The 12,250-nt window shown below is 38.2% G+C and overlaps 1 protein-coding gene across 5 annotated transcripts in view; it reads left to right on the top strand.

The window, feature by feature from the left end:
• The window catches only part of Trpm6 (transient receptor potential cation channel subfamily M member 6), a 160,557-nt gene that overhangs the window by 117,384 nt on the left and 30,923 nt on the right, over positions 1–12,250 (top strand). For all 5 annotated transcript variants that reach the window (XM_087908041.1, XM_087908040.1, XM_085693686.2 and 2 more), the window contains 2 exons: positions 6,981–7,098; positions 11,322–11,413. In XM_087908041.1, the coding sequence (XP_087764167.1) occupies positions 6,981–7,098; positions 11,322–11,413 (210 nt within the window). The remainder of the gene's footprint in view (positions 1–6,980; positions 7,099–11,321; positions 11,414–12,250) is intronic.

The following is a 12,250-nucleotide window of genomic DNA, read 5'->3' as shown; positions in this document are numbered from 1 at the left end:
TAGATTATCGGATGTTAAATAGTCTTTGACTGTTTCTGTATTTAAAGACTATCTATTTTGTTTAATGTAAGTGGAGATTGCTTGTTCATTTCCCAGTCACCCAGACCCAAATAATCACAAAAAACCATATTAATTACAACACTGTTTGACCAATAGCTTAGACATATTCCTAGCTAGCTCCTACATCTTAAATCAACCCATTTCTATTATTTTATATTTTACCATGAGGATTGTGGTTTGTTACCTCTTGCTTCTTGGGCAACTCCATGGTGTCTGCCTCCTTTGGCAGCTACATGGCATGTCCCGGACTCAGCCTACTCTTTCTATAGATCTCTTCCAGACTGGTTATATTCTTCCCTGCCGTATAGGCCAAAGCAGCTTTATTCATTAACCAATAAAAGCAACACATAGACAGAAGGACATTCTGTATCATCATCCCTTTTCTGTCTAATTAAAATGGAAGGTTTTAGTTTTAACATAGTAAAATTACATATAACATAACAGTTATCAAGCAAGAATTACAGTTACAATCTTTCTTCGTGAGTTTAAAGTTTCATATCTAATTTATCTTTTATCAAAACTAAGGAAAACTGCAACTATAGCTATTTGTCTTAACTCCATCAAAGACTTCAGGAGGATAAACTATTATCTAAGTAAACAAAAAGTATATTGTAAGCAACTTCCAAAGTTCTAGAAATGACAGAGGTATCTTGCTGTCTTGACAGTCACCCGAAGTTCTTCTGTAATATTTGGGCATCCATCTTCAACTTACAGGCCCACAGTATCTTGCAGAATTTTCCATGAATCAGGAAATTTGAAAAACTGTTTTGCTTATATTGACAGTTTTCAGTCACTTTTTTCTGTGTCCTGCAGAACGTCTGGCAGTTTCCTCTGTGAATCAGAAACCCTGAAAAACCATCCATCTTTTGGAAAGTTTAGCAGTCTTTTTTTTTTTTTTTTTTTGTGGGTCCTGTATATCCAGTTCATACAGCATACTATCAAGCAGTCCAGGCAAGAGCAGTTTCTTAATCAAATGGCTAGCCTTGTCACATTGAATGCAAATTTCATAACAGGTTTCTTCGATGCCCATCTACTTCTCTGAAGTAATTGGTGTTGCCAGAAGCAGACATGTCTAACTGTTGAGAAATGTTGATGTTTTTAAAACATTTTAAATGCCATATTCTGTAGGTCTTTGACCATCTATTTAACTGAAATATATCTCTGTATATCTAGAAAACCTGACATGACTACAAGTTTGACAACTACAAATGACTATTAATCTGCAATTTTTAATTATTTATTACATTTAAAAATGAGCTGTACAAATAAAATACTGTAAATAAGAGTAGAAATATGCATATAACAAAACTGACCCTAAATTTGTATCAATGCAAAGTATTCATCTCTAAATCATATCCCTCTTTAAATGAAAACAAACATTTTTAAATAATCATTTTAAAAATTTGGCCATAGTTTTCTCCAAACTGCTTCCTGCTGTTTATTGGGTGAAGTATTTTTAGGGTTTCTGGAGACCTTTCAGGGGATCTTGTTCCAACAAATCACATTAGCCTGAAAGAAATCCATAGGTTCCCATTCTCTGTGGAAACAAAAAGAGAACCTCTTTTCTGAAGTAACATATTCTTAGACTCAAATTCTGAAGTCAAGATACCTTTAAAATATACGTGCTGGTTTAGCTTAGCAGCCCATACAATGAAATATCTCTCTCTACTTAGCTATTCACAGTCAAAAAATTCAAAGAAAACACAATAATATGCATAATCCATACTGTGTGAATTTTCCATCTTTACATGGATTATTTCTTTTTCACTCCCTTTACTTCTTTAATCTATGATTGTCTGTATTCTTTTATATTACTTTTACTGTCTCTTCAAAGACTTTTTTTTTTAGTTTTTAAATTTTTTTCTTCTCTCTACCAAGCCTATGTACATTTTTTCAAACACACTATGATCTATTCAGAGGTTTATTTCTGTCCAAATCTGTCTTTATTGCATAGCTGTAATCATTTTCTGACCAGAAGCGCTTTTAAAATAGTAAGCAGCTTGGCTGCAGCAGCCCTGGATGCTGGCTTCACCTCTTTTAGCCTTTCAATATGGTGGAAATCCATTTACCACCAGTTCTACAAGCCATGCTCACTGCCCCAGCTCCAGGGACACAGCTGATCTATGTTACCATTCATCAACTTATATAGCACTCTGCTCACAAACCCTAAATGCTCTGTAGAAGGAAGAGCCAGAGCCATTCATTGCTGCCAGTACAAACCAGGAAGCTGTTTTTAAAGGAACAATGCCTCTGCTTGTGGCCTGCAAATAGAGCCTATCTGGAAAAAAAAATGTGGCTACCAAGAAGCTGCATTTGGCTCCAGTTTTTGTGAGTCTAGAAGCCTCTTTTTTTTTCTTAAGCATTTTAGGTCTTATGTGAACTCATGCCCCAGACTGTGGGTGCCATTTTGTAAGCAGAGACTGCTTGTTTGTTTCCCAGCCACCCAGACCCAAATAATCACAAAAAACCATATTAATTACAATACTGTTTGACCAATAGCCTAGGCATATTCCTAGCTAGCTCTTAAATTTTAAATTAACCCATTTCTAATATTTTATATTGTACCATGACACTTGTGGTTTGTTACCTCTTGCTTCTTGGGCAACTACAACCCCATGGTGTCTGCTTCCTTTGGCAGCTACATGACATTTCCCTGATTCTGCCTACTCTCTCTATATATCTCTTCTAGCCTGATTATATCCTTCCATGCCATAGGCTAAAGCAGCTTTATTCATTAATCAATAAAAGCAACACATATACAGAAGGACATTCTACATCAGTTTAATGTTTCCTGTTCATCTCTGCTCCTGGTAACTTGGGTCATCTCTTCCTTTCTTTTGGTTAGTTGGGCCAAGAGTCTGTGTATCTTATTAGTTGGCCTAGTGTTATTTATAATAGCCCTTCCTCTTCTAACCCCTCTCTCCAGCTCTGTCTCTGAGACAGGGTATCACTATGTAGTTCTGGCTGGCCTGGAACTCATACTCCTCTCACCAAAGCATCGCAGAAGCTGTGATAGCAGGTGTGTGTGGTACACCTGCCTTGTTTTAATATTTTCTTGTTACACCTATAGTGATGCCGTCTCTTGAATTCTGAACATTTTAACTTTTTATTTTCTTTCTCTGTTTCATGATCAGTGTGGCTGTAGGATTTTATCTGTTTAATTAATTTTTTTTTCTTTTGGAAAAGCCAACTCAATTTTATGATTTTTTTTCCTGAATTAAATTCTATTTCCTTTGTTCAGTTTACTTTGGGTTTGACTTGATTTTCTCTTTCTAGTCTAATGTTAAAAAGTTTGGTTAATGATTTGGGAATTTCCAGTATTTAGAAAGAATATTTTAATTTATTCATTGACAGTTTTATACATGTAAATATTTTGCCTTTTATTTTTGAATACAGGCATTCAAGCATATGTAGTCAAGTCCTACAAACTCTGGTGTTTTCATGTTAGTCCAGGGAATCTGTTAGAATGACTCCATCTAATTTCGCAAGAATTCACTTTCATGGTCTTCAAGTGCTGTTTAATTTTCTTTTTCATTTACACATATTTTTTTCTGAATAAACTGATACTTAAAAAATACTCAGTTCTCTTTGTTACAGTAATAAGAAGCAGTTGAAGACTTTTAACTACTTATTTGTTATGGGTCTGTTTAAGTTCCTGATTGTTTATTATTGGTTCAAACTAAGTGGTTTGCATGAGTCTAGAAATTTGTTGATTTTTCCATTTTCTACTTAATGGAGTACAAGTTTTTAAAGCATTCTTTTACAATAGTCTGAATTTCTTTGGTGTCTGTTGTAATATTTTCCTGATCATCTTTGTTTTGATTAATTTGGGTCTTCTCTTTCTTTTGGTGAGTTGGTCAAAGGGTCTGTCAATCTTAAATACTTTCTCAAAGTGCCAGCTCTTAGATTCATTGATTTTTTTGTATTGTTTTCTTTGTTTCTTTTTCATTAATTTTTTGCTCTGATTTTAATTTTCTCTTTCCATCTACTGTGTTTGATTTGTTTGTTTTTTTTTCCAAATTCTTAAGTTGTATCATTAAGCCATGTGTTTCTGTCTTTAAATTTTTTTCAATGTGAGTGCTTTGGAGCTATCACTTTTCATGTTTAGACAGCTTCTACTGTGACACAGAGGTTTTTGTTGTATATGTGTTTTGTTTTCATTTTTATTTAGTACCAGGAATCTTCTAATTTCTTTCTCATTTCATCTTGGACCCATTCATCTTTCAGTAATGTGTTGTTTAATCTTCATGAGTTTGTGCAATTACTGGGAATTCATTTGGTGATGGTTTTAAGTTTATTGCATCGTGTTCAGAAAGAATAAATGGAATTATTTCAATTTTATGAATTTGTTAAGATTTGTTTTGTATCTCAGATTGGGTTTTTGGTGGTGCACACTTTTAATCCTAGCACTTGGGAGGTAGAGTCAAGTGGATCTCAATGAGTCGGAGGCCAGCCTGAGTCTACAAAGAGAGTTCCAGGACAGCAAGGACTGTTACATAGAGAAACCCTGTCTTGAAACAAAACAAACCAAAAACCAAAACCAAAAAATAAAAAATAAAAAAATAAAAACCCACCACCAACAGCAGAAAAACCCCAAAGATTTGTTTTGTATTTCATTATATGGTCTATTTTAGAGATGATTCCATGCACTGTTGAGTAGAATATTTATTTTTTAGTCTTTGGGTTGAATCTTCTTTAAATATCTACTAAGTCCATTTGATGCACATTATCATTTAATTATGATGTTTCTTCCTTTATTTTATTTATTTTGGGGTTTTTTTGTCCACTGGATAAAGTAGGGTACTGAAATTATCCTCTGTTATTAAACTGGAGTTTATTTGCATTTTCATATCCAGTATAATGCTTTTATGAAATTGAGCTCATCAGTGTTTGGGGGCATATATATTTAAGATGAAAATATTATCTTGGTTAATTGTTCACTTGACTAGGATTTCTGTTCTGATTAGTTTTAGTTTGGTTTTGATTTTGTTAGATACTAGGATAGTGACAGATGCTTTCTTCTTGATCTCATTTGCTTAGAATACTTCTTTTCATCTTTCGACTTTGAGATGGTACCTGTTTTGAAGGCAAACTGAGTTCCTTGTAGAACACAGAAAGATGAATTTTGCTTCTTAATCCATCCCACTAATCTTAGGTGAAGGGGGAGTTGAAGCTACTGATATTTACATTTATTACTGAAAGGTTGATTGATATAATTTTATTATTGTTATTATTGCTATCTGTGTTGTTAGTCCTATTTTGTGTTATAGTAATTATAGCTTTGTTCTTTTTTTATACTCTCTTGGATGCTTATTCCTGTCTTCAGCCTGGAGTAGGGCTTCTAGAATTTTCTGTAGGGTTGTTGGTCTGGTGGACATGAATTCTTTTAGTATGTTTGTATCTTGGAAAGTTTTGCTTTCTCCAACTATGGCGGATAGTTTGGCTGGTGCAGTGTTCTATGTTGACATCTGTGATCTTTTAGAACTTGAAGTAATTTATTACCCACTCCTCATCAAAAAGACTTTTTTTTGAAGTAGACTGAAAGCCATAACTGGTCAAAATGCTGGGAATAACTGACCATGGGCTGCCCAGCCCCAGCTGACAGATATCACCAACAACATAACCCTGACACCTGAGGCTTAGGGAATACTTTGGAAGAGGGGGCAGAAAGCTTGTAAGAACCAGATGATCAAGGTATCTGTTGTGAGATAGTGTCTTCTGTATATTGCATCCATGAAATCTCAAAAATAATATCACCTAAACAAGACCTGCACAATGACACCAGATAGGCTAATGTAGATGGAATATCTCAAAAGACCCTACCTCTAGATGAAGAGGAACAATCAATGGCTACTAGAAAAAGAATAATCAGTCTTTTCCAGGGACAAGTCCTCAATAAGTAATCCAGCTGGTCATTCTGTAACAGATACATGTAAGAGCACCACTGAATGGACTCAGCATGTTGTTTGTATACATGTGTATATATATATAAGCAAATATATAAAAATAATGAAAGAAGTCATGAGTTTGAGAGGAGTTGTAGGCTTGCAAGGAGTTGGAGGTTGAAATGATGTAAATATAGTGCTCATATGTAAACACTCCACCACCAATTAAGTTAAAAGGGAGCAGAAGCAAAGAGACAAGATGGAGACAATTATATAGACTCAGCTAGGAGAGAGTTAGTTTGAGAAGGAAGGCTACTATCTCAGAAGATGCCATGACCTGTTGGAATACTGTGGGATTAAGCGTTTAAGGAGATTTATTTTAAGAATATTTCAAATGGTCTGAGTTCAGTTAGGTTTCACCTGAGTTCAAGTATTCAAAATTTCATTCATGAATTGCTTTGAAATTTACTGTTTTGCCTGTTGTCTCTCCCTGGGAAAGGTGTAAGATAGTCATGGTATACCAGTCACCCATCACTTCAGTGCTGGAGACAGTGAGGGATGGAAATAGTAAACGATTTTCTAAGTCCACACAGGTTCTGATGGGGCAGAATTCCAATGCAAGTACTTTGAGTTGAAACCCTTTCCCTTCTCGACATAAGCAGATTTTGGAATATGGTTTCTGATCAGCAGCATGGGTTTCCCCTGGGAATGCATTAGATATCTCAGCCTAATCTCTCCCCAGACATTCTAACTAGAAACCCTGAGGGTGCAGGCCAGTGACCGTTCCTGAGCCCTAAGTGATTCTGATGCTTATTCAGGTTCCAATCACATTCTGGTTCTTCACCATGACCACAAAGAGAATGCACACAGATGTGTGTATCCTGCTAACCTGAGTGATGGGGTTTGTATGTGTTCCGGGTAATTCAAAGTGCAGCCAGGGTTAATCACTGCCTTCCACTGTGTGCTTCTATAAACATGATGTAAAATTTTATCAGATTAATGTCATGGCGTTCCTACATGTGACTGCCTCTCCAGGTGATAACAGTCAATACCTGCTATCAAAGTGACCCATTGAATTCAGAGCCAGGAGAAACAAACATCACTGAACAGTACGGCAAGAAGTGGCTCCCCGTGTCCAACTTCAACCAGATAAGTATGTGTTTGTGTAGTCTTGGACCCCAACATCTGGCAGAACCCTCTAAGGCACCTAGGACAGTGGTTCTCAACCCATGGGTCCTGACTCTTCGGGGATGTTGAACAACACTTTCTTAGGGAGTCACGTATCAGATATCCTGCATATCAGATATTTGCATTATGATTCATAACTAGCAAAATTATAGTTATGAAGTAGCAACAGAATAATTTTGTGGTTGGGAGTCACCACTAGGATAGCATAAGGAAGGTTGAGAACCACTGGTCTAGAGTGTGGCCTTTAGTCCATAGGTGGTTTCTGATTTTCTTTTGTTTAGAGATGAGCTAAGGAGATTGTAACATGAGGTCTTGCTAGTTTGTGTTTTCTGTCCTGCCCAGTTCCCACAGCTGTTTAGGTCCCAAAGAAAATCACACAAAGATCTCGATTAGTTATAAAGCTGATTGGCCCATTAGGTTAGGCTTCTTATTAGTTCTTGTAACTTATATTAACCCATTGTTCTTATCTATGCTAGCCATGTGGTTCAGTACCTTTTTCAGTGGGGCAGATCACATCCTGCTGCTTCAGTGATCTGGGCAGGAGTGGGAGGAATCAACTTCCTCCTCCCCAGAATTCTCCTGCTCTCCTTGCATCATTTCCACTTCCTGTCTGGTTTTCCCGCCTACACCTCCTGCCTGGCCAATCAGCATTTATTTAAAACATGATTGACAGAATACAGACAATACTCCCGTACCAGGAGATGGTCAAAACCTCTAAGGAAAGCAGTTCTTTGTTGCTTGTAATGCTTACAGAAGGGACAACACTTCATTTGTTTAAAGGAATTGTTATCAGGATACAGAAAAGAAATATTAAAATTTAGATAATTTTTCATATTCAAAGTGTTTCCCCCCAATTGGGGTCCTTCAGTCTGACTTATAGAGAAGGGAGTTTGCTTAATTTTCAGAATCCTTAGAGCTTGTACAATACTGATAAGAATCAGCAGTCAGCCATTGTTGGTAATTTACTGTGGCCCACATGGGATGTTTATATGTGGATGTATGTCCTTTAAGCTCAAAGGGCTGTGTGGGGAAGAGCTCCAAACAAACATAGCATGAGAAACAGGGAGGACGATTATTACTAAAAACACATACAAATGCAGATTCGAACTTTGTGCACTAGAAGTACTTTTGAAAAAGAAGAAATCACATGATCAAGGACACACATGCACACACATTTGAAATGTCGACACTACATAAAAGGCACTGATACATACTGCAGGGCCCTGTACTTCTTCATAAACCTTCCTCACTCAGGTACTCTGTGGTCCTCAACTAAGTGGGACATTTTCACAGTAACCCCAGCCCCTTGCCCTCCCCAAGGGATACTGGGCAAAGTCTTCAGACATGTTTTGTTGTCACAATCAAAGGGGCTGCTCTTGGTACTTGGTGAGAAGAGGCCAGGGGTGCTAAGAGGCATCCTGTGACATATGCTACGGACTTCAGGACAAAGAATTACCCAGACCAAACATCGATGCCAAAGTGGGTGAACCCTGTTTTGTATTTAAAATACAGAACCGTTTATGAAGCCAATGTGAATCAAGTGGGCACAAAGGTAGAAGACGCGTTAGAAATTAAATGGAAGCCAGGTGGTGGCAGCACACGCTTTTAATCCCAGCACTCAGGGAGGCAGAGGCAGGCAGATCTCTGTGAGTTTGAGGCCAGCTTGGTCGACTGAGTGAGTTCAGGATAGCCACTGATATCCAGAGAAACTCTGTCTCGAAAAAAACCAAAAAGAAAAGCAAAAAAGAAGAAATAAAAGAGGAACGACATTGATTTACAAATATGGCCCAGGAGCTTAATTGCCTTGCCTTAACTCACCATTTCCTGGAAACTACATTTACATATATCAAACCCTTGCATAAAATATGACTTGAGCTGGGCTGAGGCCTCCCTGACAACAACATGAGCATGAAGGAGGCTGAGGCAAGAAGACTGTGTCTTCCAGGTTAGTCTGGGCTGGACAGTGAGAACTTTCATCACAGTAAAAATGGGAACAAGGCAGTAAGCAAGCAAAGGAAAAACCCTGACATCAGTCTCGGATGAATCATAGAATGTAGTATGGATTTTACAGATACTATAACCTGTGTTTAGCTTTTATTTTTTAGGCTCTATTAATTTTAGAAAATGGGCTCACGATGATATTTCTGTACGTGTGTATAGCCTGCTTCGTTCATACTCACTTCGGTTCCCTTCTCTCGCCACCACTTCCTCGCCTCTGGCTCCCTTCCAAGAGTTCTCCTCCTACTTTAATACTCTTTAAAATCCTGAGTCTACAGATGAGAAAATACATGGATAGTTGTCCTACTCTGTCTGCCTTGATTTGCTGACTATGATGACTTCCATCTATGTTCCCCAAATGACATTGTTTTCTTCTTTATGCCGAGTGAAACTCCATGGTACCTACCTTAGGTCATAGTACATCATTCTAAATATGTATCTTCTTTCCAGTGAGACTCAGACAGGGAGCTCTGTGTCAGGAGGGTTTAGCGAGGCATTTTGTCCTAAGACAGAAAGTCCAGAGAAAATGTCTGACCTCAGGGCCAGCAGATCTGGTGAGGCCTGGCATCATCCTTGCGTCACATCTTGAATTGAGAAGCTTTGTTGTTTCTTTTGAAACACCTTACACAATAATTGAAAATTAAGAAAATAAAATTTGGTGAGTGGCAAGCTTCTTCCTTTCCCTCTCTGAATCAGGGTCTCCTGTAGCCCAGGTTAGCTTCAAAGATAAGGTGTAGCTGAGGATCACCTTGACCTCTGATCCTTCTGCCTCTAACTCCTGAATCCTGAGGTCGCAGGTATGTAGTACCATGCATTGCATATGCAGTGCTGGGGACTGAACTCAGGGCCTATGCATACTAGGGGCACTCTATGGGGGACTGAAGAACCCATGTATGCTAGGTATTCTATCCAGGGGATTGAACTCAGAACCCATGCATGCTAGGCACTCTGCCCAGGGGACTGAACTCAGAACCATGCATGCTAGGTACTCTATGGGAGACTGAAATCAGAGTTCATGCATACTGGACACTCTGTGGAGGACTGAACTCAGGACCCATGCATTCTAGGCTCTGTGTTGGGGACTGAACTCAGGGACCATCTGTTCTAGGCTCTCTGTGGGGGAGTGAACTCAGGGCCCATCTGTTCTAGGCTCTCTGTGGGGGACAGAACTCAGGGCCCATCCGTTCTAGGCACTCTATCGACTCTACCTACCCCAGTTTTCAGGCAGTTCTCATTATGCAATCACAAAATTTCTAAGAAAACTATGAAAAGATAAAACATGTTTTTTTTATAAATTTTTGTTTTAATGATAATACAGTTTTGACATTGAAATTGTATTTATTGTAATTTTATCATATGCCAGCAACTTTCTTTGTCCTTCTTATATATTTTTATGGTGCAAAAATCACATGGGAAAATATGATTATTGTCTCTTACATTTGTTACAACTCTTAACTCTGTAGATATCAGGTGTAACAGGGAAATAACGTCTCTCATCATCCTTTCTAAGAAAAGCATAAAAATTAAGCCTAAGAGATAGCATTTTTTTTTGCCCTTCTCTTTTGTTGTTATTGTACTTTTTTGTTTGGTGCCCTTATGAAGGAAGGATTACTAATATATAACAAAAATTTAATATATTTTAACGTATGGGTAGTTGAATACAGAAGATGGCAAATGTAAAAAACTGTTGGGTGTGTTTTATAGAGAGAAAACCATCATGCATTATCTAATTCCTGACTTTGATGGAGAAGTCAAAGCTAGGGTATGTGTGATGGCTTGGTGGGTAAGGCACTCGCTGCCCAAGCCTGAGGACGGGAGTTCAATCCCCAGCATCTCTGCAAAAGTGGAAGGGGAGAAAGGATTCTGCAGAGTTGTCCTCTGACCTCCAAGTGCAAGAGCCACATGTGCGTGCCTTGCAAGAATGGTGACTACATCTGGAAAGAGAAGTAGAAATGTATTACACCCGTGAGCGCAACTAGAGGAGACTGGAAACAGAATATACAGTTTTCAATCCCAAGGGGTAAAAAAAAAAGGAAAAATGAAACTTGGTGAAACTTTCTAAAAATAGAGAAAACTATATCTAAGTTTAAATAAATGTACTGTGTCCAGATTTTTCTATTTGAGAAATGTGATTTGAATGTAACACATTTCAACCAATTTTCTAATTTTTCTCCTTCTTTTAAAAACAAGGTTTAGAACCTTATATATATCAGAAAATGAAAATGAAGGAAATTGAGCAACATACCACACGAGCCAGCGACTACCTGAAGTATTGTCAAGAGGTAAAAATAATTTGAAAGTCTTTTAAGAATTTGGGCATGAACCACTTCGTTTGTCTCTGCTGACTTTCCCTGTCACAGTCCGTACATGGCCTCTGTTTCCTACTGGCCTTGGATTGAAATCCTTGGGGACTATGTGTTCAGGTCAGCCCTTGCTTAGTTTTCTAATAGCCTTTGTTCTCTTTCTCGTGCAGTTTGCTCCTCCCGGGATGCTTAGCCTAAGAAAAAAGAACTCACTTTTTCAGATATGTGAACATTGTCATATGCAAGAGAAAAAGGTTTTCTCCAAGCATGCTTCTCCGAGGCAGATCTAGGACAATCGTGGGGGAATTAATGTAAGACAGCTGATCTGAGAAGAAACTTTTACCAGTTGGAACCCTTCCAGGACAGAACGATAGGTTCTGGAGACAATGAATTCCTCGTGGGATTAGTCTAGCCTAGGCTGTGGGGATGTGTTCTGGGGACTAAAGCATTGCAGAGTGCAGGCGCCTCTGTGTTCCTCTAGTACCCCGATAGCAAGTTTTGCTTTTGGCTTTTCTACCACCTCCAAATAGGTGTCTTGTCCTAGTGCCTTCTTCCCATGTGGCATGTGTCACAGAGTAACCCAAGGAAACTAATTTTGGTCTTGGATTGAATAGCTGAACTTGGGAACAGTAAACCCTACCTATATAAATATCCTCAGGAGTTCTTGTAGCAATCTAAAGGAAGCTGAAAGTGCTCGCTTGAGGATGATTGTGAGCAACACCTGTGTTCACATCCCAATTCCATTGTTTCCATCTCTCCCCACTAAAGCTGGGTGTGTCAGTTAGCCTGTGAGAGTCTCTACCGATCTCCATGGGA

Source organism: Myodes glareolus, chromosome 7 (assembly GCF_982192425.1).
Source record: "Myodes glareolus chromosome 7, mMyoGla1.1, whole genome shotgun sequence".
NCBI lineage: Eukaryota > Metazoa > Chordata > Mammalia > Rodentia > Cricetidae > Myodes > Myodes glareolus.
This window is presented reverse-complemented; position numbering and strand designations above follow the sequence as displayed.